The 27,500-nt window shown below is 36.6% G+C and overlaps 1 protein-coding gene and 2 long non-coding RNA genes across 4 annotated transcripts in view; 2 read left to right on the forward strand and 1 right to left on the reverse strand.

The window, feature by feature from the left end:
• Nucleotides 1-258, forward strand: part of LOC144964011 (uncharacterized) — a 4,857-nt gene extending 4,599 nt beyond the window's left edge. The window contains exon 2 of the mRNA XM_078897960.1: nt 1-258. This exon is cut by the window's left edge and continues 992 nt beyond it. Within this exon, the coding sequence (XP_078754086.1) occupies nt 1-142 (142 nt within the window). The 3' untranslated portion in view covers nt 143-258.
• An 11,776-nt stretch (nt 259-12,034) lies between these two features.
• LOC144975738 (uncharacterized) lies at nt 12,035-21,596 on the reverse strand. Its single transcript, XR_013645979.1, has 3 exons — nt 20,854-21,596; nt 14,288-14,321; nt 12,035-12,443 (listed from the first exon to the last, which is right to left on the reverse strand). It is a non-coding gene; the product is annotated as an uncharacterized LOC144975738 (long non-coding RNA).
• Nucleotides 21,597-21,784: 188 nt separating this feature from the next.
• On the forward strand, nt 21,785-25,184 carry LOC144975745 (uncharacterized). 2 transcript variants are annotated; one of them, XR_013645982.1, is made up of 2 exons: nt 21,785-22,154; nt 23,364-25,184. It is a non-coding gene; the product is annotated as an uncharacterized LOC144975745 (long non-coding RNA). The 2 variants fall into 2 exon arrangements; XR_013645985.1 differs by having other exon boundaries at nt 21,785-22,122.
• Nucleotides 25,185-27,500: the final 2,316 nt, after the last annotated feature.

The following is a 27,500-nucleotide window of genomic DNA, read 5'->3' on the forward strand; positions in this document are numbered from 1 at the left end:
TGTTTTTATTGTACGATATTTGTTCGATGCTGTAAACGGTTCAATTAACTTCTTTTTCTACATCCACGTTTCTAGTCGTTATAAAGATGCTTTTGGTAATTCATTTAAAATGTGTATGGACCAAAAAACAAAAGACACTTAAACAGACAGAAAAAAATAACAGTGGTGTCAACATTAAAATACAAGAAATCCCTACTGGACACTTACTATTTATTTCGTAACAAAACAACTAAAAGTATGGTCTGAAAGTTTAGCTCCCTCTTGGATTCCTGTATTTTCACGAAGTTTCAATATCTATACTAATAAAACAATTTTATCAAAACTGAAGTCTCATATATTTTTTATCACACAGGTCAAATTACATATGCTCTCAAATATGACTGAATGAATAATAACGCCAGATACACTAGAGTTATACAAAAATAAGGTAAAGATGCTCATAAGATACTTTTTTACCACCAGTAATCACTGGAAATGTGAGATCAATATAGAACAAAATATCAAAATAGATGAAGTCGGTGCTTTAATCAAATATTCCAATACCTATTCCACTACTTCAATAATAACCTTAACAGAGACGTGGCTAAATAATATCATACACAATGAATGTTTTGATTTAGACAAATACAATGCTTCGGGGCGACAGGACCGGATTAAGGAAATCAACGTGTTAATAAACGGTGGTGTCACACTAACAACACATCTATGACAACAACATCGAACTTAATATCGCCAATAGAAGAGTTTCAAACGTATTTTGTTCACAATGTACATTCCACCAAGCATGCCAGGATCGAAGCGCTGGACACACTACATGGACCGTTTTCATAAACGGGGGCTAGCCCTTAGTCTCTGATTATCTCTTTAGTCAATGACTTTAAAAAATCGAATTTGAGCCGACTAATCAAGTCCGGGACTAAAATCACGGCACCTTCGGATTAAGTTTGGCCAAGTTTTTGTCATTTGTTGAGGCAAGACTTCATGCTTTAATTTGAGACTAGTTACTAGGAGACGTCATGTCGTCAACAAGATAGCAGCTATTTTAGATTGAATGCGCTTCGATTCGGAAAGAAAATACGTCGGTTACGAATGACAGAGACAAAACGTGTCCTATAGCTTTTGACACTGGCTTAAAAAAACTATAAGATAAGTGCTGATTGTCGAAAGTACACATTTTTGTGAGTAAAAACTAACAAAATGAAATCTATCGGCTCGTGAGTTGAGAGTGAACGAGATACTCCGAAATCGAAGGGGTTGCGTCAAAGAACAGCCCCCCCAAATTATTAGAAAGTATAGTGGAGACAAAAGTTATTCTGTTGGCATTGCAACTGATTGAAATAATGTGATTACTTAGAACACGCTTTCTCTTTTTTGTTTATTTGTTGGGGTTTTTTGTTCAATATATTTGAGTTTCAATCTCCGTGTACATTGAGTCTCAATAAAACTGCCATTGGCCTAAATATAGAATTGACAGTCGACGATGGACATCATTGCAGTCTATAACAGTCGACAGTCAATATCATGTGTGTTGCAAATTTCCTCTTTGGAAATATTTTGCGTTGTAAATATGAATGCGAGGGCATCTTAACTGCCTTCGTGTACTAGATGTTACCCACACAAAATAACCGAATTAGTCACCGTCCTTACAACGCCCATTTCTAGGCAAGAGACTAGCTAGTCCGAGACTAGAAATCGTTCATGAAATCCGTTTTTTAGTCACATGCTTCGTTTGGGCTTAAGACTAGCTAGTAATTTACTAGAGTAGTAAATAACTAAATCTAGTCCTCGTTCATGAAAACGAACCCAGAATCACATTGACATTGTTATGGTGTATTGTTTTTATTGAGTTATTGCCCTTTGCAATAACTAATAATTTACTTCCATGAATAATACACTTAATTACATTTAGTTATTTCTAAATAATGTCACAATTGAATATATTAATAGAATACATTATATTCGTATCATTAGTTAACTACACTTGTGCATTGACGTTATATTACATAACGTATATCTCTGTTTATGTATATTTCTATACTGCATGTTTAATATTACTAATTCTGTGATATATTATGATCTAAAGAACTTGAATAAATAATTACTTGATGATTGGCAATAGGGGAGGGCATCCGGGTCACCAAAAGGTCACCGATGCTTTAGGTTTTGAGAAGTCAGGTCATCGAGTACTGAGAAGGTCCCGACCTCCACTTAGTTCTCGATGCTTTTCTCGTCTCGAGAATCTTGGTCATCGATGCTTCTCGTATTGAGTCCCGAGTCCCGAGTCTCGAGACTATACTGCGCGAGCGACGCACGCGTTACTAACAATGTGTACTATCTGCATTGTTCACCCCTCTCTCGTTGGCGATGATTCCAGCGAAGCTCGAGACTTTTTTGCGTCTCGATGCTTTTTTGAGTCTCGAGACTCAAAAAAGTCTCGAGCATCGCTCTAGTCATCGGTGCTTTCATTCAATTTTAGTCATTGGTATTGGGTATTGACGTTATATCATATTTTAAACAGCTAACAAAACACAAACGTCGTAAATAGATCAAAATGGTTATAGGCATCAATGTTTTATTATTATACAAAGTGAATTTATTTAATGTATTTTAAGTTTTAATACAAAAAAGCCATCCAAAGCTCAGTTGAAGTGCTACTTCTCGGGAATTCCCGACTTTTCCTTGGTCATCGATATCGGGAAGTTTTGAGTGTTGGTGGCCGATGACTTGAGGTATCATCGAGACTTCCGCTCGACACTAATTGGCAACCAAGGAGCGTCTTCCCTGTCAGTTATTTTATGTACTGCGGTTGGTACATAACAGTGGCGACGAGGATTCCAGCTGTGGGTCACATGAAATCACAGTCCTTTTAAGGTCTGCCAACCCACGAAGGGGACAGCCCTGCCCTAGCTCCGGACGAAGAAGGACGAGCCTTGCCCTGCCCTACCTCCGGACGAAGAAGGACGAGCCTTGCCCTGGTCTGCCTCCGGACGAAGAAGGACAGCCCTGCCCTACCTCCGGACGAAGAAGGACGAGCCTTGCCCTGGTCTGCCTCCGGACGAAGAAGGACGAGCCCTGGCCTGACGAAGGAAGAACGTGCGAAGGGGACTGTCCGCCCACCTTGACCAGCCTGCCCTGCCGTTCCAGACGAGCGAGGGGGACCTGCCTGCCTTGTCGTGCCAGACGAGCGAGGGGGACCTGCCTGCCTTGCCTTGCCAGACGAGCGATGGAGAGGACGTGACTGCTCTGCCGTGTCAGACGTGCGAGGAGAACCTGCCGTGACCTACTTATCTTGCTGTATCGGACAGCAAGGACAACTTACCAGCGGAGTCGGACGTGTTTGTACAGCGACGTTTCGACTTGCTGAGAGGGAAGACCGTCCATTGGCTGCTTTGGAAGAATCATCAGGACGTGACTGTCAGTCGTGACAGACGTGGAAGAATCATCAGGACGTGACTGTCAGTCGTGACAGACATGGAAGAATCATCAGGACGTGACTGTCAGTCGTGACAGACGTGGAAGAATCATCAGGACGTGACTGTCAGTCGTGACAGACGTGGAAGAATCATCAGGACGTGATTGCCTGTCGTGACAGGCGTGCGAGGAGTACCTGCCGTGTCGGACGGGTGACGTACTTCTTGCTGTATCGGACACCACGGAAAACCAACCAGCGGAGTCGGACGTATCGGCCTACTTGACCGTCCATTGGCTGTTTTGGACGTTTTCATCAGGACGAGCCTGCCTTGCCGTGTCGGACGTGCGAGGAGGAGCTGCCGGGTCAAACGGTTGACCTACTTGTCTTGCTGTGTCGGACAGCAAGGATTACAAGCGGAGTCGGACGTGTATTTGCAGCGACGTACCGGCCTGCTGATCGTTCATTGGCTGTTTTGGACGTATCGTCATGACTACACGAGCAGCATGGACCAACGAGGAGCTGATTGGGCTATTGCGTGATCAGATGGCCCAACAACAACAGCAGATGGAGATGCAGCGTCAACAGATGGAAACGTTAATGGCCTTGGTGATGGATCGACCCAAGTCGTCAGTGACCAACACCAGGTTATGCGAGTTTGATTCAAACGCAGAGCTGTGGACGGACTATTGGTCACGTTTCCAGACGTTCGTAAAGGCCAACTCCATTCCATCTGACAGGATTGCGGAAATTTTTCTCACCAACCAATCGTGTGCCATCTTCAAGCTGCTGGCAAACCTGGCTTCACAGAGCGTTCCTCCCAAGGACGTCAACGAGTTATCGATGGACGAGATCCAGCAGCACATGGTTGACCATTTCAACCCCAAAAGATTTGTTGTTCGGGAGCGTTACATATTCTGGACACGGACAGAAAGGAAGCCAGGAGAGACTGTCCACGAGTTAGCTGCCAGAATTCGACAAGAGGCAGCTACGTGTGATTTTTCCTCGATCAAAGACCCGTTGGACGAGGCGATGAGGACTCGATTCGTTTGCTCGATCAACAGCGAGGCTACCATCAAAGCCTTGTTCAAAGTAAAGGACGACGAGCTGACGTTCAATCGAGCCATTCAGATCGCCGAGGAAGTGGAGGAGGCTGGAAAAGTTGCCAGAGAGACGGTCGGCACATCAAATGCCGATGTGTTTAAGTTCCAGCCCAATCGAAATCCGGCTCGTAAACTGCCCACGGCGAATAACGAACCGTCTCCAGAGATCAACCGCCAATCAAAATCAGCGGAAAATGGGAATCAGAAAACCCGATGCTACCGGTGCATCGGGAACCACTCGAGTGATGCCTGTCGATTCAAGGAAGCCCTTTGCCACCACTGCGGCATTAAGGGCCACATAAAGTCTGCCTGTCGGAAGAGAAGTCAACATCAACGAGTAAAGACGGTGACAAAGGTCAAATGGAATGCGGCCCGACCTTTGCCTCCAAAACAGCCATGGAATATGCCCGACAAACAATGGGAACGTGTCCATATCGACCACGCCGTGAATTTCAAAGGACACAACTGGCTCGTGATGGTGGATGCATACTCCAAATATCTGTGTGTCCACCAGATGACATCCATCACCACGAAGGCGACAATTCAAAAGCTGGACGAGGATTTTGCGCATTTTGGCTACCCGCATACCATCGTCACTGATAATGCGCAGTGCTTCTCGTCAGCTGAGTTTGCCAGTTTCTGTGAGAGCCGGGGTATTCAACACCTACAGGGAGCCCCGTATCATCCAGAGACCAACGGTGCAGCTGAGAGACTGGTACAGTCATTTAAAAAGTCGCAAAGGAAGTCCAGGCTCAGTACCAGTGAGGCCTTACACGAGTTTTTGATCCAGTACCTGAGAACTCCCCTGTGCAGTGGCTATAGCCCAAGCGAACTTCTGATTGGTCGACAGATACGGGCGAAGATAGATGTGCTCCTGCCCCACAGCCGTGTAAATCTTCGCTCGTCTAAGTTCACAGTGAACAGCCAGTGCTATGCCCTGTCTTTTCAGAGGAGGCGTAGGGACAAGTGGGTGCCAGCGATTGTAGCATCAGTGATTGGAAACCGAATGTTTGATGTGAAAATCGTGCCGGATGGTCCTACTTTGAGAAGACACGTCGACCAACTGCGCACACGCCACAGTAGTTAACATAGTGGTTGTATTATAATTGTGACAACGAGATTCACGTTCTTGTAACAGATTATTCCAGTGCATGGACTGTCAAATGGACTTGATATAGTGTATGTGATCACCGGACATTTGAAATAGTATTGTTCGTACGGACTTTTAAATGTTAATCGTAACGGCGATCTTCTGGATGTGTAACATAGAATTTCAAATTAACTTTGAAATAGTGTTTTAAGCGGACTGTTACATTATGTGTGTCTATGTTAATATTTTGATGGTTAAACCTTCAGTATCCTTCAGGCTAGAAGAGAGGTGTTATGGTGTATTGTTATTATTGAGTTATTGCCCTTTCATATACCAGGCTGTGAGAATATTCACGCAGACCTGCTTTCGCGATTAGTGTAAACAAATGAAAAGGGTATAATTTAACTACCTCGTACTTATGCATACTGTTAGTTACCTCACAAACGTATGCCAAATCAGAACGCACGCTTTCGATAATTTCAATTGTAAACATGATGTCCCAACTTAATGTAACATTGAGTATTTTATGGATATAATATATGCAATATCCATTCATGAGTTGGGAAATCTTTTCTTTTTTATTGTTAATAATATGAATTTTCACCCATTAAAGATTAATAATGGATATGTCAATATTTCATTTACATTGTCATTCATTTCATTCAAAAGATTACCTTCGAATCGTTGACTTAATTCATGCCTCATTGTCATCACTATTGTTCATCACAATGATTTGTTATCACAATATCGCATTGTTATTGTCACCCATTCATCAAACCTACATTATCATAAACATTTTCATGTCCAGTAAATAACCAATTTCATGGTTGCACAAATCATAACAATGGGTTAATGCTATAGTATGATTCACATTTATTTTATTAAAGTTTTATTTTATTAAAGTTTTATTTTATTAAAGTTTTATTTTATTAATATAAACATAAGAACGGAGCTCATCTCACTCCAGTTATATTCCGGTAGGCCTAGAAAAACTCTACCTTCTAATATTAGACTATCATTCCTTTAATAGCCATCTCTTTGAATTTATTTCAAATTAGTGAATACTTTTCTTTCTCATACTTTGTCACGTAGCCACTTATTATTAAAACGCTGATTGATTTAATCTTCCTTACTCACTTCTCTCAATAATTTATTCCTTGACGGTCAGACTACTCCACTCCTCATATCACTTATATTTTAAAGATTCATATCTCACTATCGGGACTTGGGAGAAAACCCCATTATTTGATTTCACTATCAAGATACCGGAGCTTCATTGATCACCTTTACCAGTAACACACTGTCGAGATTGTCGGATCCGGATCTTGCCGAAAGTACTCTCTGTCTGGAAGTATGATCTCACAAGTCCGTACAATGTTACCCTCAAGATCACAGAAGTTACGTAATATTGTCATGTTAACATTTGTAACCGTGATTACTATTTATATATAAGAACATTTATTTAATTAAATTTCATTTTCTATATTCACATCACCTTAAAACCAACTAGTCATTTCTTCTTTTTAAAAAGTAACTGGCAAATTATGGGGACCTTATTTATCACATTTTTATTTTATGAATGTAATCAAGTTAGCTCTTGAGCGCTCATTAGCCTAGACCATGACATTATCATTAACTCAGAAGTAAATACTTTTTTAATATGTAAAAAAGATATTGCACAAACACTCCCCATGCAATATGTTGATCATTTACAGACTAATAGATATGTGGACCTTCTTTTGACAGCACTAAAACATTTTGAGTAACCTTGTAGAGTGGTAAAAAAACCGAAGGTTTGTCTTTTATATTAGATCTTTGACTATAACAGGGAGAAATCCGTCTGAATTTTAATCTGAATTAGTGACTGTTGATGGAGATAATTTGATGAGTATAACAGGTATTGCAGTGTTGCATTTTTTTCAGAGAGGGTTGTACAAACTTGGAAGACGATACACTTTCAGGAAGCGATAACCGTCAACAATGTTAGCCACCACCAGATGAGTTGATGAAGGAGGATAGACTATTTAAGTGGGAAATATTGCCTTATCACCACTAGCTAGAGTTCAAAGTACCATCATCGAGCTGCGATATTGCAAAGTACATGCTTGATGAGTATCTAAACAACTGATAAAAGAGCTCAAAGTGAAACGTGCTCGGAAATTCAAATAATTTTGGAACTATGCATTGGCGGAGATGACAGAAATAGTGGGCCAAATATTGACTTTTATGACTGTAATATAAACTTTCCTGAATGTATAATCAGAGGAGCTAAGACATGGTTATTAACACAATACATGAAATAAAGAGGGTCCATCATCACCTCTCAGAGTTCAAAATTCAACCTTCGGCACGAAAGTTGTTGGCAACAGTGTTCTGGGACACCAAAGATATACTTCCTAGCTCTCTATTGAAAGACACTCAAAAACAGTAGCGGTGCAAAGGAACGACCGGGTCAGTTAAACAAAGGAATCATTCTGTTACACAACAAATACTCCACAAATAACAAATTACTATAAGGTGGATTCGAAAGTACCGTTTGAAGGTGTTGCCTCAATTGCCTTATTGGTCTGATCTAGCCCCTTCCGGCCATAATCCCTTTGAGCTCTCAAAAGACGTTTATCATTTAGCTGACAAAAGGTTTGACAAAGACGGAAGCTTAATCCAAGAAGTGAAAACATGTTTGCAAAATTTTGATGGAGCATTCTTCAATATTGGAATCTATTCTATTATTAATCGATGAAAAATTGCATCAATTTTAAGAGTGACTACATATAAAAATTGTTCGACTACTTAAGCATTTTTTGTGAACGTTTCATTTTAATTAAGCAAGATTATTGATTCTGTAGATGTGTTTCTCCTTACTTCTTGTATCACCTTCACAAAATCATTTTAAGAAGGTATAAGAAAGATTCTAAACCGTTGGAAATTGTAAGTGGTTAGTTAATGTCTGCGTTTTCAAAGTTTTTATATCTGAATTTTTAAAATCACATTTCTTCTATGCGGGACAAATAAATTCATTAATTACCACTGTTGATAGAAATTGTTTCTCAAAGTTTGGAAGAAAAGAACGTATCAACATGAATAAGTATGATGAAAGACAAATGTTTACATTAATATTGAGCATTTCCACGATTTCACCTTAAAATGATTTTTTGAATGCCAAAACGTCACATGAAACCAAGTTGCCGCAATGTACTTTGCGAGTCACTTGTTAAGTGTCATTTGAATACTGACACTCTTACAATATTCAGTACCTATTGTCTGGTACTGCATATCTACATCTAATCGATTAAAGTGCACTGTGTTTAGACAGTGCTCAATATTGCTTGACTTTCTAACGTGGGAAGGAAAGTAGTGGACACAATTAATTCGAAAGAGGAAAAAGGGACGCCCAAAGACTAGATGGTTGGATAAGGTAAATGTAAAAGAAGTGCTTTGAAACAAAAAAGGGCAATTTTGTATTTGATTCTGGCTCGAACGGCAGCCGGTGTAGTTTTCTGAGCATAGTTTTTACGCTTGTTTTTTGTGTCGACTAATGCTCAGAACTATTCTGGAAGCCCCGTTCTGCACCTTTTGGAGTTTGGCAACTTTCTTGTCAAGAAGGCCCACCAACAGCGAATTACAATAGTCTAGGCGTGAAAGAATGAGAGCACAGACGGATAGGAGAAACTGTTTCATTCTTTGCAATCTATTAAATTCAAAATTCATGGTCCTCACCATCTCGTTAATCTGGTGTTCCAGACTTAAGGAGTCATCCAGTACAAAACCAAATTTTTGCTCTATCTGTCAGGGAGACGTGGCTGTTTAATGGACGTTGTTGCATGGAATTCTGTATATCATAATTAGATGTTTATCATTATAGCATCAATATTACTATTACCGAGATTCTTGTTTTCGTTCCTGTATTTTTATTGTCATCATTTTTATTTCAAATATTGCAAACATTTTATTGATTTTACAAATGATTTATCTATTGATCGTAAAAGGTCCAGCCATCTTTATCATTTTTTTATATCTGTGACAATTGTATTTTGTCTTAGTATTATGCTATCGTAAGCAATTATCTTATATAGGACTTGAGATTGTTTGTGCACTGATTAATTTAGTGCACAACAAGCTTACGTTCGACATGAGATAGTTATGCTACAAGAATTAATAGCAAAATAATATCTCAAATAGTATTACTCCCCGAATCGTGCATTACACTAAGATATGAAATACAATCTGACATCTTTAATTAAGATAAGATGTGTTTCCCATGATCTTTCTATCAATCTCCAATGGGTTGTTGCTGCCTTCCTTAGGCTTAGTTGATTTTCCCATCAATAACGAAACGAGTGTTGTACCATTTTTTTTTTGGCTAATGGATAGGTTAAGTCTGATCGTTCCTTTTTTCGTATGTTGATTTTTTCAAAACTGATAATCAATTTTGTTCCTACCAAACACAAAACTGATGAGTGGGAAAATCAAGTTTTAAATATCCCACTCATCAAGTAGTAATCATGATATTTACCTCTTCCCAAATACTATGTTTTGATATTGGCATAAATTACCTACTGTCATTACGTATTGAGCAATACTAAGACTTTTATTTACAAACTCTTTCATTCGAAACGGCACATACTAACGGGCTTTCTTTTACTTCCTGTTAGAATGTGGTCTCCATTAAAAAATGAAACCTGGCCGATCCATGATTTATGTTAATTTTTTTCTTTTAAAGATTGATGTCACAGCACACAAAGTGATATCAGACTCCTGACTTTAGAGGTGTGGTATAAAAATAGCATTAAAATAAGCTGATGAATTTTTCAATGATCTACTGTTATTATTCAGTAATATTCCATAACCTGATCTTTGCGTTCTCCAATGCCACCACCCGTTTGGCTGTCCCACACATTCGCATATCGGCAAGAACGAGGTACTTTTCTCATTTTTGTCTAACTGTAAAGAACACCATTCCACAGAGCATCGGGAGTCTAAAGCATTGTCTGTGTTCAAGAAATTTGTAAAAACATTTCTTTTTTGATGCCATGTATTTTCTTTGATATTGTTTTTTGTTTATGTAAAGCGCCAAGGGCCTCATGGTTGAGGTCATCCTGCGCTCTATAAGAGCTAATTATTATTATTATTATTATTATTATTATTATTATTATTATTATTATTATTATTATTATTATTATTAGTTGTAGTAGTAGTAGTAGTAGAAGTAGTAGTAGTAGTAGTAGTAGTAGTAGTAGTAGTAGTAGTAGTAGTAGTAGTAGAGTATCATTATTCTACTACTATTACTACTACTACTACTACTACTACTACTACTACTACTACTACTACTACTACTACTACTACTACTTACTACTACTACTACTACTACTACTACTACTACTACTACTACTACTACTACTACTACTACACTACTACTACTACTACTACTACTACTACTACTACTACTACTACTACTACTACTACTACTACTACTACTACTACTACTACTACTACTACTACTACTCTACAACAACAACAACAACAACTACTACTACTACTACTACTACTACTACTACTACTACTGCTGCTGCTGCTGCTACTACTACTACTACTACTACTACTACTACTGCTGCTGCTGCTGCTGCTGCTACTACTACTACTACTACTACTACTACTACTACTAGTACTACTACTACCACTACTACTACTACTACTACTACTACTACTACTACTACTACTACTACTACTAATAATAATAATAATAATAATAATAATAATATTTATTATCATCATCATCATCATCATCATCATCATCATCATCATCATCGTCGTCGTCGTCGTCGTCATCATCATCATCATCATCATCATCATCATCATCATCGTCGTCGTCGTCGTCGTCATCATCATCATCATCATCATCATCATCATCATCATCATCATCATCATCATCATTATTATTATTACTATTATTATTATTATTATTATTATTATTATTATATATTATTATTATTATTATTATTATTATTATTATTATTATTATTATTATTATTATTATTAACCGATTTTAATGATTTTAATTTCACGGGCAAGACTTAAATACTTAGATTTACATTTCACAGCCCTCTACCAAATGCATATTATAGTTTAGGCGGGCATTTTAGCAGTCTTGAACCCGATCTTGTTTTACAATGGTTGGAGTGGGACACATCCTAATTGTTTGGGTTCCTTGTTGTTATAGAAATACTATCAAGTGAACCCAAAATATTGTCAATTACAATATTAAATCCAGCTCATGACTGCGTTTGAACTGCAGAAAGGAGCAGACAGGAAGTCAAGTCCGTACAAGAAACATGTTTTTAAGGCAATAGGCTTTTATCGACAAATACATTTGTAATCGTACACTGTGTGAATTAACAGACTGTGTATAAGATGTTCTGAAAGTAAGAGAGGTTTATTTGTTGCCAGCAGCTGATATTTCAATATAAAGAATATGAATAATGTTTTCAATCTTCTCATTATTCAATATTCGCTTTGTTGCGCTGTTTACAAAATGTTCTTTGATGCACATTATTTTGTCTCTTCAACTAATTCAATAGTTAAATCGAAAAAGCAACTTTGAGTAAGACGTTCTGATCCAAGAAACTGTTCATATTTGGGACGGATGTTTCTTTGATTGTTCTATGACACGAGAGTTGGAACAATTCGATTTCGTTTATTTAGGCTTTTGTCCAACTTTCTTCTTGTTTTATTGTCTAGTAGTGAAGCACTAAATATAATCAGTTTTAACTCGACAAAAACTGTTATTTATGCTCTTGCTTTGTCTGCAGCCACCTAGTGTTTTCCCATGCGGGCAATTAAGACCCTGAAAGTTGAAAAAAAATCAGAAAAGATATTACATAGATTTCACTCATTTAAAGCTTCAATCTCTTCTTTTATGGAGGTATGGAGGGTCAAGTGAGATTTCAGTGCTGGAGATCGGTTACTGTCTTCATTGGGTTGACTATGACGGATGGCCACCATGAAGATGAGTTCCTCAATTTTCAATAGAAGTCTTGACACACATACGTTGAAATGCAGTTTGGCCGCGCTATCGGTGCACACAGAACATGATTTGTGTGCGCTGCTAGCAGACCCAAAGTGCATTTTATAGTCGTCGGTCTTTGAATCATTTCATATAAATCAGTTATTCTCATTGTTATGTATAGAGAACAACATATTATTGGAATTGTCCGTTTTTCCTCGTGATAACATTTCTGTATACTAATGAGACTTGAGAGTCCATCTAAAACTGTTTAAAGGAAAGCGTCGTTGTCTCATGAGGACAATGAATATTTACTCACATTCACTACAGATTTGTGATCTTTAAGTATTACACTATGACCATTGGTTCCTGTTTCAAGTGTGATGGTGTCGGGCTCCTCCCGGAGTGTCGGTAGGACAAGATTGCCCGAAACATCAACAAAAAGAAAAGACTAGGAGAAAGATAAAAGACAGAGGGAACTCGTTGATAAATTCTCCTGCAGATCAGGCAGATGCAATGAGCCTAACTTTGATGGAGAAAAAGAAGGAGGAAGAAGAAGGTTGTACTTCACGGAATGACCGTGATGGAGAAATAATAATGATAAAAGGGAGATTAGCAATGCGATTCATTTATTACAGAAAATAAGTTACATTTACAACACGAAAAGGAACGACACAACTGTCCTACTTATCCATTCATCCTGCTTGTCTCTCTCCTTCCATCCATGAATTAAGAGCACCACAGCATATATAAATATAAAGTAAAATACAACACAACCGCTGAAGACGTCATCGGGTCCAGTCAAGACATCTCGAGAAAAACTCTCTCAACTCAAAGTTAAGTTCTTGGAGAAGTCTCTCTACTTACAGTTCTCACCATACTAAATAATAATTGTAAAATGAATACCTGTTAAGTTTCTTCATTGTCTCTATCGAGACAGATTATATGAGGCATCATACCGTTTTAAACATTGGGTGTTATGGAGAGAAGAAGGATCGAGGGAAAAAAAGAGTAAGCCCATTGCGACTGAGCAAAATATGAGGCAAATACGGTCAGAACCAAGAGAATTAAGAGATGAAGGCTCGTGGCTCAAACTATTCAGCAATAGTGAGCCAAGATAGAAAAGAGGAAGTCAGAAGCCTCAACTGTATCATGTCGTAAGGTCAAATGAAGGCACAGAGTGAGTGCTCAGCAATAAATATAGAGATCGCGGGCACAGAGAGTGAGAGAGAGAGAGAGAGAGAAAGAGAAAGAGAGAGAGAGAGAGAGAGAGAGAGAGAGAGAGAGAGAGAGAGAGAGATTGGAGCGAGTTATCACTAGAGAAAATCGTCGACTTGCTAATAAAATTAGTGAATAAACAAATGAATTTTTAAACAAACTTTTAATGGAACGACATTTTCAATTCTATACACATAAAGAACATTGACAAAGTTTATTAATAAAAAGATACACTAAGTAACTGGTAATCTTTGAGAAAGAAAAGAAGAAAGACGTTCTCTCAGGCCAGGAGTATAAACAACCAAACTCTCCACCTAGAATGCTCTTGACCTCACCTTGATGAGCATGTGATTCCATTCAAGATGACTGATCGAGTTACGATCAGCATTAGGGATAAAAAGATATATAATTAGCCAATAACACAAAACTGAACTACAAAAGAAAATTCACAATATGTGACTCCATACCTTAAACTGGCATTATCTTGACATGGATCAAACGCTGAAAGAAAATTGAAGGAAAATCGAGATTTTATTGATGAAAAACGATGCAGTTTCTCAAATACGAAATGTCGTATGATTCTGTGGTTAAAACTCAATTATCATCATCTTGTTTACCCCGACATAAAACCCGATGAGGGGTTGGGGGGGGGGGGGCACATATGGCTATTTTGAATGTGTTACCGGTTTACTGCAGGAAACCATAATAAAGACAACATTCAATCAAGTTTAATCATTTTTTTTATTTCAATTTTTGATATTTGAATATTTATCCTTAATCCTTATTTCTGATAACCAACTGTGGCACATCGCCTCAAATAGGTATCATGTCGGGATAAACCAGATGCCAAAATGAGATTTTAGAATTAGAATGATCAGAAGCGGACGAGGACGAGAGACGCATGCGCACAACCAACATGACGTTTTCTCTCTAATAACTTTTCCGCCGGTGACGTCACAGACTATGGGTGACGTCCAATCAAGGGATGCTACTCTTCCGCTAATCTCATTCCCTATAACAAGCATTGGACAAAAATACAATGCTTATCCTGAGTTTACGTACGGAGATCTAATCTCCGTTATATTCGGATCCTGAATGTATAATATCACTTTAATTCTTTTTGTTGTGGACTGAAGAAAGGTGAATATTGTGCTCAGAACATTCCGGGTTAAGTATTTTTTTCTTTCGTTTCTTTGTTTTTGGTTGTTTCTTTCTTCTTTTTTTTTTTTAGGTTCTAGTAGTCATTACTGTGCAATATCCAGCTTTTGGAAGTTTATTGATCACCATGAGAAAATAGATACACCAAATGGTGTCATTGTTCTATACAAGTAAGATAGCGCTTAAAATGAAACTTTTGATTGACAAACATTAATATATATATATATATATATATATATATATATATATATATATATATATATATATATATATATATATACAGTGTACAGATTTTAGTTTAGAACAGATCTTGCATTTTAATTCTAATAAAACTGATGTTTGTAAATGTTTTATTTCAGCCGTAAAAGTGATCATTAAATGTGTTGCAATTGCTAAACATTGTTATTGTGTTGGCTATTTTCTAAAATGTACCTGTAAGAATTTGTGTCCATTTTTTCCGCCTAAGGGACGGTTTGGGTCTAATTATTAGGAAAATCCTGCTTTTGTCAGATGTTTCCATCTACAGTTTATACGCCATTTTTGTAAAACCATTTTAAAAATACGTCACGTCTTTTAGTTAGGTACTTATTCACACCTAGGTCAAGTCAGGCACTGTTTGTAAAGTTTCTTAACTACGTACAAAACGGTTAAAGTTGATAATAAGTAAAGGAGGACAGATTTTAAAAAAACAACAACAAAACAAAAATGAAAACAACTGACGTAACGATCCCAGTCACTTGCATGATACGTAGAGGCTGGAAGGTGCTCAGTTGATGGTCCAGTACATCACATCAAAAAAAAAAAATAATAAAGCCTGGGAAAGCAACCAATTATCTGTGATGGTGTCACATAATTCTGAATGTTTCTGTCAAATGCAAGAGAGATCATTTCAACACAAACACGATCTTAAGCAGCACAGAATATCATGCATGCATTAAATAGATAATTTAGGGACCAGGCACTTGTATTCGATAATGATCTGAATAGACGTGTATTTTGTTTTAGCAGGTTTGAGGTTTGATAACCTAAATAAATTGTTATGGGCTCAATTTATAATGGAAATACTCTCAACCCAACGCAAAATTGTGCCCATTACAACAAATTAATGTACATCAAGCCCAGAATTGCGTCGGTTATCAGAACTGCTAATATTGTGTATTCCTAGCATATCTAGTACGAAAGGAATTTTGGTACTTTCAAAGAAAATCATAATTAATGTGACCTTTGCCAAGCGATATGATATATTGTCTTGCATTAAAAAAAAACAAGCGACGATGAGCGTGGTAATGTATGCTATCCTTGCCATGTCATCCTATAAGGCGTTTTGCTTACATTAACCCAGTCTCCTCATCCTTAAATAAGGATAGTACACAGGTAAACCAGAACACAATGTCATTTATGTCCGGCCATGATTAAACTAAGTCTGAAACATCATACACATCAACGGTCCTTGACAAATGTAAGCAGAGATTGAAAAATTTAGTCTACATCTTCAAGTAATTAAGGGTAAGATATTATTAGACATTCAGGTTTTCTTCAGCAATGCTCTGAAACAGCGTAGAAGAATTCAAAAGATGTTCATGACTAAGTGGTCATCTAGATACATATCCAGACTTTAACCTTTTTACCCATCTGGACATGTCCCCAGACGTCCACGAAGGACTTAGTTCTTTGAAAATCACTACCGTCCTAAAAAAGACGCAAACAAAATTGGTCATAAAAGTACTTTGTGTTCTTTTCCAAAGACAGTATCTTACGAGCACAAAATCGATAACTAAAAGTGTAAAACAGAAAACGACGTTATCATACATGGGTAGACTGAAAAGTCTTGACGCGGCTCGTGTATTTTCAAATTATTATAGATGCGAAATCGACAAAGGTATCAAAACAAAGATTCGTTTATGTCCTTTCCAATTATCATTTTTAGTTTCAGCATAGTCACCGTTCCCAACCACATAGAGCCGCAACGATGCATTAGTTATTGCATCGAGTTGAAGAGGACACGTGGCAAATTTCCACACGTTCGAGTCACCCCCGCCTGCATCACCTCGCGATCATTGCCAGAATTTGCCCGCTTGTGTAGTTTCTTAAGTCTTAAGAAAAGGAAAAAAATCACTTAGGAGCTAAATGGAAACGTGATTATTTCCATTTCTTGAGATTAAAGATACTCCACAAGCGGACAATGTTGAGAAATGGGGGGGGGGGGGGGGGGGGGGGGGATTGTGCGTTGGGCCATGTAAAAAGCATCACGCTACAGAAACGCCAAGAAGAACTAAAAGCCATCATATTTCGGGCGAGCCAGATTAACCTTAATGACGAATAGACATGAAAGCCGAAAGGAAGTTCTGTTCCGACATTGTCTTTGGGCAAGCCCAAGCAGGAGGTGAGAGTGGGTGCCTGGAATGTACGGACGTTATATGAAACTGGAAAAACCGTACAGATTTTAAAGGAAATGGAAAGATATAGAATTTGCATCCTTAGAACAAGTGAAATGAGATGGACGGATTCAGGCATCGTGACTCTAGGCTCGAGAGAAAGTGTGTTAGGACGCAAAGATGTTTAACACCAAGAGGGAGTTGATATTTTTATTGATAAAGAAGCCAGACGAAGCTTAATGGGATGGGAAACAGTCAATTTAAGAATTATAGGAGCAACGATTTTCTCCAAATATGCCAAAACTACCGTCACACAGTGTTATATCTCAACAGACAACAATGTTCTCCAAACACAGATAGAAAATTAATGCCACATGTTGTTCCTCATGAGAGACATTAATGCTAAAGTTGGGACTGACAACAGAGGCAATGAGAGATGCATGGGAACGGAGAGAGTCGGAGAAAGAAACGAAAAATGAACAACGGTTCACTGACATGTGCCTCGAAAATGGACTTGTTATAGGTGGAATTGTGTTTCAGAACAAAAATATACACAGATTGACCTGGATCTCACCTGATGGAAAAGCAAAAAATCAGATCGACCACATTGCCATCAACCAGAAATGGAGGAGTTTCATGAAAGATATCAAAGCCATTCGAGGGGCAGACACAAGCAGCGACCACTTCCTACTTCAATGTAGAATAGAGTTGTCGCTGAAAGGAACACAGAAAAAATCAAATGAACAATTATTCGACACGGGTAAGCTGAGAGATGCTATTGAGGGGAGCGAATACAGCATGGATCTATGCAACAAATGCCAAAATCCTAGACAGTGTACCTGCAATTACCTTTGCAGCAATGTAGAGGACATGATATCGGAAAGCAGAAAATCAGTTTTGGGATATAAAAGAAAAGAAAGGAAAGAATGGATTTACTGTTCAATAAAGTATGGGAAGATAACGAGTTTCTCATGCATGGAAAAGAGGTGTAATTGTGAAACTGCCCAAGAAAGGTGATCTATTGGAATGTGGAAATTGGAAAGGATAAATTTACTCTCTGTACCTGTAAAAATATTTTGCAAAGTCCATTTACAACGTCTGAAATACGGAATTAACAGAAATCTCAGGGAGGAGTAGGAAGGTTTCAGAAGTGGAAGAGGATTCACTGAACAGAGTATGGTCTTGAGAACATTATTCGAACAATCAATGGAGTGGAATTCTTCCTTGTTTGTGAATTATATAAATTTTCAGAAGGCTTTTGACAGTATTTATCATCCATCCCTTTGAAAAATATTAACAGCGTATGGACTCTCAAAGAAAGTCATCAGCACAATATGAAGAATATATACGAAGACACCCACATGATCTGTACGCCATGACGGACAATAAAGTGAATAACGTTTCGTGTATAGACAGGAGTCAGGCAAGGATGTGTAACCGCATCTATAATATTTTTGTTGTTACTGATTGGGTGATGAGGACAGTGACCAACGACAATGCAAGAAAACTTGTTTGTGGATTGACGAGGAGACTTGAAGATTGTGACTTCAGAGAAGACATCGCACTTCTGTCGCAAACCCAGAAAGACATCCAAGAAAAAACATCAAGAGTGGATGCAATATCAAAAAGTGTAGGCCTTAAAATTCATCCAGGCAAAATTCATAAAAAAGGCAAAGAGCTAACGAATGATCAGAATCGAAGGTACAGATCTAGAAGAGGTGGAATAATTGAAATACCTGAAATAATTGAAAAATACCTTAGTAGTTACACCTCAGCTGATAGCTGCATTGAAATAACAGTTAGTACTAGAATCGGACTTACACCTTTAATGGGCTCGGGAATATTTGGAAATCAGTATCCTTGCATACAAACACCAAAATAATGATCTACAAATCCAACGTCCACTCTGCTCTCCTAAATGCAGCAGAAATCAGGAGAATGAACAAGAAGATAGAGAGTCGCCTTAGAGGGTTTGAACGTAGAGACCTCTGCATAATCTTAAAACTTGGTTGGCAACAGAGTATTACCGAAAAAGAAACAGCCAGGCGCACAAGAATAAAAATTGTAGTGAATGAAGTCAAGCACAGACGATGGAAATGGCTGGGTCACGTTCTCCGAATGAAAAGTCCAGACTGCCTTACACAGCACTAAGATGGTCCCCATGTGCAAAGAGAAAGAAAGGCAGACCATTGGGCACCTGGAGGAGAAGAGGAGATGAAAGAGGCTGGAAAGACATGAAATTAGCTGAGCCGTCTGGCCCAGGACATAGTTGACTGGAGAAATCTTGTTGGCGCCTTATGTTTCACCAAGGAACCAAGAGGATAAGTAAATCGAAACGGCAAAGGAGGTGTTCTACGACTTCATGAAAACTTCCTCTTTCAATGTGACCATGCGTTTGTGTGAGTATTCTCGGTTTCCAACGAGCATGCCTTTCTTTAATCCAGAATTTCTCGAATGATACATCCAACTCTATTCTATGATATCCCAAGCATTTGTAAAATGTCTGATTGCTTTATCCAGCAATAAGCTCGATTAAGTTCGTCAATTATTTTTTGTTGTTGTTTTGCACTGGTTGATGCACTCTGTGGATGACCACTGCGAGCCTGCTCAATAATGTTGGTGAAGATAACATTAGTTTCAGTATAGCACTTAACCAACTTATGAACTGTTCTAATATCAAAACACAAGTCACCAAAAACTTATTGATTGTTTATGGCTGTACATCTCTCTGCACTTATCACATTACGCTGTTTATTGCATAATTTTGTGTGTGATTCAATGACATGTTGGAGTAGAGTAGGGGTTCTTTCAAATAAGATCATGCAAAATCAAGAAATAACAGCTAAACATAATTCCGTGACCTAAAATAAAGAATAAGCTGCGTACAGTTAGATGTATAGTTTATATTGGCAAGTTTAATACAATCGAAAATAGTGTATATATAGTAGAAAAAGAGAAATCATATTATTTGAGATACATCCTCATATTGCGCCTGATTGAATATGATGTTGAACTGAACATGATTGCAAGTTGTCAAACCATCCCATCTGAAAAAAGATAGTGTCCTTACAAAGGGCTGTGAACTGCCAATTTTCAAATCAGCTTAAATTTTCCGACATATTTCACATCAACTCAAATACAAGAAATCTGAAATAATGTGGGGATACTTCAGGCTTGCATTTTTATTGATTAAAAGTCTGTCCAAAAACTCCGATAATCCCAATTCAGACATTTAGTCAGTATCATGACAAGTACAATCCTCGCAGTCAAATATATGTTAGCAACCAGAGAATCGGGGAAAACCGCTTGCAAGTATCATACATTATCTTTTAATTCTCATAATGAACAAGAGTCAAAAGATCGTCTTATATGATTTAGGTCCTAACTGTTATGAAAATGCGATAGTGTTTTTATTTGAATAAATACCGGAAACTGACTTTTATCATAATGATTTTTTAAAAATTCTTACAACCTGAATATACAATAAAAATTCTGCTTACTTCGGCTATCAGTTCTCGAATATGTTGACGAGTCACAATCATGTTATCGTTTTTCTCAAATTTTCTGTTTAAAATGTATTAATTCTTATCAAATCAAGCTATCGCAGTGTGAATTGAGATTGAAAACCTTTACGAATAAAGTGCACGAGACGAAAAAGATGTGCATTACACTGGATAGCAACGACTCTCAGTATGACAAATTTTTTTCTGATTGTCTGTCAATTGTACAATTGCTGTATAAATTCTAACACAGATCGTCAAAAATACTTTTATTTACAGATACGACTGACTTTACTCGAGGGCTTCTTTATGTGTAATTCTTGATATTTCATGGCAATCTATCATCGATTAACAATTTTCAAATTGTCAGAAGTCCTGAATCCCTCGCCAGAGGCAGAGTGTCAAGCTGTATAGCGAGGAAAAAACGGAAGGAAACGGGATGCATACACACCAAACGCTTAATGATAAATCAAACACGAAGAGGAAGAGGAGGAGGAGAGGAAGACTAGGAGGAGAAAGAGGATGCTGCTGATAAAGTAGTAATTTAAATCAATGCTTCTAAGCAATTGCATCAAACATAATAATCTTACAACAGTTTCTAATAATATGACATTTCATCATTATAGCCTATAAAAAATGAATACAAAGTAGGTAATCACATTTTGATTACATTAAATCGATGTATCAATACATTTATCGTATTTCCACCCCATTTGCCTGCAAGCAGCACGCTTGTAAAACGCAAGACAAATTGAGTGATAATCAATTGAATTATACGCAAATTTGCATAGATTTAACCATTTAGAATTGTTTGCCTTTAAATCTGAATACTAACATTATGTTACAACGAAACCTTACCTAATAAGACATTATAATAAATTACTTTGATAGTTACATAATTCAATGTTTAATGCCAATTTTGTGATTGTAATATAAACGTAGATTGAAACATTGTCATCGAAAATATTTAGTACTTATATTTATCTACTACTGTTACAAATTTGATCAATAACAAGATAAGATAGTTTTCAATGAAAATATTTAGTATCTAGACGTCTACTTAGTTTTATCTACCGTTACAAATTTGATCAATAACAAGTGACTTGGTATTCTACCCCATCCTCTAAGTTCCTTCAAAAGAACGATTCTTTAATAATATAAATACATGCACAAAATTGTCTTATAGACAGTGTCAAGTAGTATTCAATGTAATCAAACTGAACTACCAGAAAGACATTATCAAGGATAGATAAGCAAACAAAAAATATTGTAACTTAGCATTCGTTAAATAATTCTTCTTGGTCGGGTTTTCCATTTTCTAGTTGTAGTTTCTTTGAATTATTCTTTCTTAGCAATATTAAAACATCAAAATGTCACCCTACAATTTTATAACGTTACTTGAAGGTCCCAATAACCATATGTTCGACACAAATACAAACCTGTTGAAAACTAGATTTCTTGAATACATACACATGTAAATTACACAAAATAAAACAATAATTAATCATTTTCATGGTCTACCACAAATTGACACTGCCGCCAACTGTTCTCTATGAGTCACATCATCTGGTGTTTAGATTAATACCACTTAAACTGTGTTATAGTAGTCTGTTTAAGGAAATCATTAGATTTGTCGCCTGTGTTTACCTATTTATGTCTGTCATATGATGTCTCATCTATTCCCTCCTATTTTCATGAAAATTGAATTTGAACTCATTAATTTCACAATTTTTGACAATTTTTTTGTTTTTATTTTCTCTTATATAATCCGAGGGATTTAGAAGGGTTTTGAAAAGTTTCCACCTTGCCGTCTAAAACCAGCTAAGTTGAGTTATACAAAGGGAATTTTAAAGATTGGGGGAACACATTTCACATCTTTGCCGGTAAAACGATATCAATTATTTTTTCGACAGAAACAACTACGTTATCGGCCAGGGACTCATTTTGTACATTGAAATGCATGAAAATGAAAGTAGCTAAATAGCTTTTTCAATCACTCAAATTTGCACTGAAAACGGCAAAAGTCAAACTCAGAACGTATGAGTCACAAGCTGAGTCTACTATCACAAGACGCTTTGAAATAAGGAATTTCAAATGTGACACACTGTCTCAAATCGATATAATTTCGGAGAGGGATAGGTACCTATAGCTAATAATATGTAATACGTCTGGATAATTCATATTTCTTATGGTGGAGAGTTAGATAATTTCTTTCATTGCAACCAACTCAAAGTTTCTATTTCTTTTTCTTTTAACTTTAATGTCATTTAGCAGGCCCTTTTCGTTCTGACATAATACCGTTTCGAGACGGTCACAAATGACGCCATGAAAAGACATGATGTAGCAGGAAAATACATGTGTTTATTGGATCTTTAGAAAATGTTAAAAGTTGGCGCATTTGGACAAAGAGAAATACAACACAAGAGTATCCTCATTCAATGGGGATTCAGTTAACTCATAATTGCAGTTGAATCTATATCATAACCCTTACGAATATCATTCAACAACAGGAAGACGAAATTATGAACTGTAAATCTTCTAAGCTCTAGACAGGAAAAAAGACCTTGAATGCACTGATTATTGTCTACATTTAGCACATAAAAATATTAACACTGAGTATTTTAATTAACACGATTCTTCTGATCGTCCGGAAAAATGATATTTCCGTACCCTCTAACTTTGTGAGTGGAATGTGACATTATTTGCATCATGTGTTTTATCCTTGATTTCTATTGGGCTCATTCTTCACAACACAAAATATCTAATTCATATTTTGTTTTTTTTTAAAGTCACTAACAAACTGTATTTAAAATGAATGAAACGGAAAATATTGAGACTTCATCAATATTTCGCTTTGATTATAATGAATTTCAAGAAACTGGGGCCCTGAGTGACCAGATTCGGAATATTCTAGAACAAGTTATCTGGTTCACTCTTATGCCTATAAACATTATGGGTGTCATAACAAACATCATCAACATCCGAGTATTTTTGGAGCAAGGCGTTCGGAATGATAGCACGAACATATGCTTTGTTTGTTTATCTATATCTGATTTGTTTGGCTGCATTTCTATGATTCCTTACTCTCTTTGTTTTGTTGTCAAGTACACCAATGACATCACACAATCTTACACATGCTTTGCCTTTTCCACATTATTTTTATACGCGCATGTCGTGTTGCAAAATATGAGCACTTGGACCACTGTTTATATATCGCTAATCAGAAGTCTCTGTGTAATTTTTCCTTTAAAGGTGAAGTCAATGTTCACTCCAAAAATAACGATTATTGTTCTCATATGTTTCTTCTTCTTATCTGTATTTTTTCAATTTATTTATTCAATATTTACCCATCTTGAGTGGATTTTTGAGCCGAAGTTCAACAAAACATCTGCTTTCATCGTCGACTCACCAACAGCACAGAAAATGATACCTTATCATCAGCTCATTTCAAACCAGATCCTTCCTGTTATCGCTGTCGTCATCGTCTCTATAAACACAGCGCTTATGGCCCAGAAACTTCTTGAAGTCAAGAAATGGCGACAAAAGAATTCGAGTGATCATGGTGTCAAAGATGAAAATAATTCAAATTCTACAAAGAAAGCAATTAGTACTAAGGACATTGAACTGATAAAATTCATAAGTGCAACTACAAGCATATTTCTTGTGTGCATTTTAATGGGATTCATACCTAGCATTGCCATCATGGTTTTTCCTGGTGTAGGTTTTACTGGGATTAATAAGAATATATTCTACATTGTATTCTTTATACGCTTTGTGTTCGATTCCATAAATGCCTCCATAAATTTCTTTTTCTATGTTCGTGTTTCGACTCGTTATCAAGAGGCATTTGCGTCATCATTTAAAATCTGCTCGAATTAATAATCAAGAAGTCATTTGGAAATCTAATATCTAGAATTCTAGAGTTTTTGTCATTTTCTGGTTCATTAATTAGGCTTTATGTTTATCTCTGCTATGTTGACAAATCTTTACGTTTTCATTTTAATCATTTCAATGTTATCACATTATGATTAATTTCCATAAATTTCTGGGATAAAATATTAAATCAAGTATTTCTTCCTGTTTGCCAGTTGATCTAATTGTTTGCAAAACTTTTGTCATGTATTGACACAATTTGTGCAGGTTTAAGTTGAAAAATCTTAATGTTATTTTTTGACCCTTCTTGCATACAAAACGATTTAAATAAAGTTGATGAAATATTTACTCTTCTACGCCACTGCATATAGCAATGCCAGAATGCATCGAGTTATGCTGTATACTTTCACCGCATGCTATATGGCACATTAAAATAAAGGTCAAACTATGTTTCAAAACTTGTAGCTATTCATTTCTGTCATTTATCAAACCATAATATTTTACTATGTAAGTTATTTTTAATAATTACCAAATATGACTGTTTGGCTTGTGAATACTACATTCAAAAGCATGATTTGGGACTTGATACTCTTTGTATATACTGCATTCCCGACTCTTCCGTCAAGCAAAAGATGTAGAATTTCCGTGTGTATTGTGCAATGGAAATGCCATGGATTATCTAGACATGGTATCATGACGTTCTAGTGGTGGTCAGAGGAAAGACCTCACCCTAGCTGCCCACTTAAGCTCTTGTCACTAGCTACGGACAAGTGCATATTCACATCCGGGTACAAAAATGGGTAAAAGTCAATAGTTAATCTGTCAAGATTGTCCTTATTGGTGTGATGAATGTAGTAAAAGAGAATAACTCCTTCTTGATTTTTAGAAACGTATTGGTCTGTAATTGTCTACACAATTCTGCCTGACCACCACCTTTAGTATGTCATGAGTCAATAGAAAATAAGAAATACCAAAAAGTCTATTTTAAAAAACAAAGAGTCATAATATTAGCATACTAATCATGAGTACGACTAAGACTGGTTGCCCAAACGTTACTGTATCCAAAATTGTGTATAATGTGTCTGCCATGAGAACACGACACCAAGGTCAAGGTTCCTATTTTCATTAATTTATCTTTTCATTACGCTCTGTGCCACTTGCTTTCGCTACAAGCCGGGACCCCGCGCTGATTTGGCAATGAATGAGTTCAATCCATGGACTTAACTAGAAAGGCATCCGCAGATGGATTAGGAAATGTAATTTACATTCGATTACCTTTCTTTTTGACAGCCTGCTGAAGGTCTCGAAGAAATCAGGTGTAAAGTAATCTTACCATTTTCTAAGCCAATAATTATGTTTAATCTTTAATCTAGGCAATCATTTTATCCATTTACGATTATGAATATTTAATCTTTAAATATTTAATTAAAGATTAATAAATTATTTTGTTTGAACATTCGAAACCTTAAACAACCAATAGTTATAGGCGTGGTTTAAAAACAGTTCAAACTGATTGTCTAGACATAAAATTATAAAAAGTGTTATTTTCATTTCAATAGCTCGTAGGTTTTCTGTGTTGCTAATATAATTTGTATCGTTATTTATTAAATAATAAAAATTCTAGATGATTTTCTACAGGAAAAAAGACAAATATTTTCATAATTGAAAGATAAATACGTTTTAACTTATATCGGCAATGTTCTCAAAAAGAAGCTTCTTCAAACAGTACCAATGTACATTTGTGCTTGCTCTCAAGCATCATTTTCGGAAAAGTTAATATCAAATATAAGTATTTGTAAACATTTGACTGTCGGAAATATATAATAGCACCCTATGTAATGATTATTGACTATTCATTGACTGATAACGGGCAAATAATTGATTACCAAACAGTTATAATTCGCTAAATAAAGTTTAACATCCTGTAAATTAAACATTGTATTGAGTTAACTAATATTGCATTTTAGATAATATCAATTGAAGCCCTCTATGTGGTCTTATGCTGACTATATTTGCACTATTAGGAATGTTTTCCACTACAACAAAAATCACATAGAACTTCCATATTTTATCGAATCCAAAGCGTATATTTTTATAAACTTAAAAAAAATATTCAAACTACTTTTAGGCCAACAATAAGCTTATTGGATTATATCAATCCGGAGCAAACATTTCTAATACTAAACAATCATTACCAATATTTAGACATTTCATTCGATCGATATGGCCTGTGTGGTAAAGTTTTTAATTTGCTAAAATATAAAAAGGCGTTTTAATAAAGGGATTATAGTAAAGACAAGGATTAACATTCCTTTAGAAGTTGTCGATTGATATCTCATCTGAGTACAATTTATATTTTATAATCGTTTTATATTAGCAAAATGTTTGGGGTATCATCAACGCAAGAAGAATCACTCTTAATATTGCATACGACAGAATATAGTAACACCACGTCACTAAGTCTTGATTGCACATCTTCACAAGGAACCGCTGTCATCAGTGACCAAGTTCGTGTTATCGTAGAAATGACCATTGCGTTTTTGATGTTGTCTTTGAATATTTTGGGCATCATAACTAATTGTATTAACATCCGGGTCTTTCTGGAGCAAGGTATACGAAATGATAGTACGAATATCGGATTTATTTGTTTATCCATCTTTGACATGTGTGGCTGCATTGCAAGCATACCCTACTCGCTATGCTTTTGTTTAAAATACACATATATTCTTCAAAAACATTACACATGTCTTGCGTATGCAACTTTATTTATCTAC

Source organism: Berghia stephanieae, chromosome 1, assembly GCF_034508935.2.
Source record: "Berghia stephanieae isolate SIO BIC M18660-M18661 chromosome 1, UCSD_Bste_1.3, whole genome shotgun sequence".
NCBI lineage: Eukaryota > Metazoa > Mollusca > Gastropoda > Nudibranchia > Aeolidiidae > Berghia > Berghia stephanieae.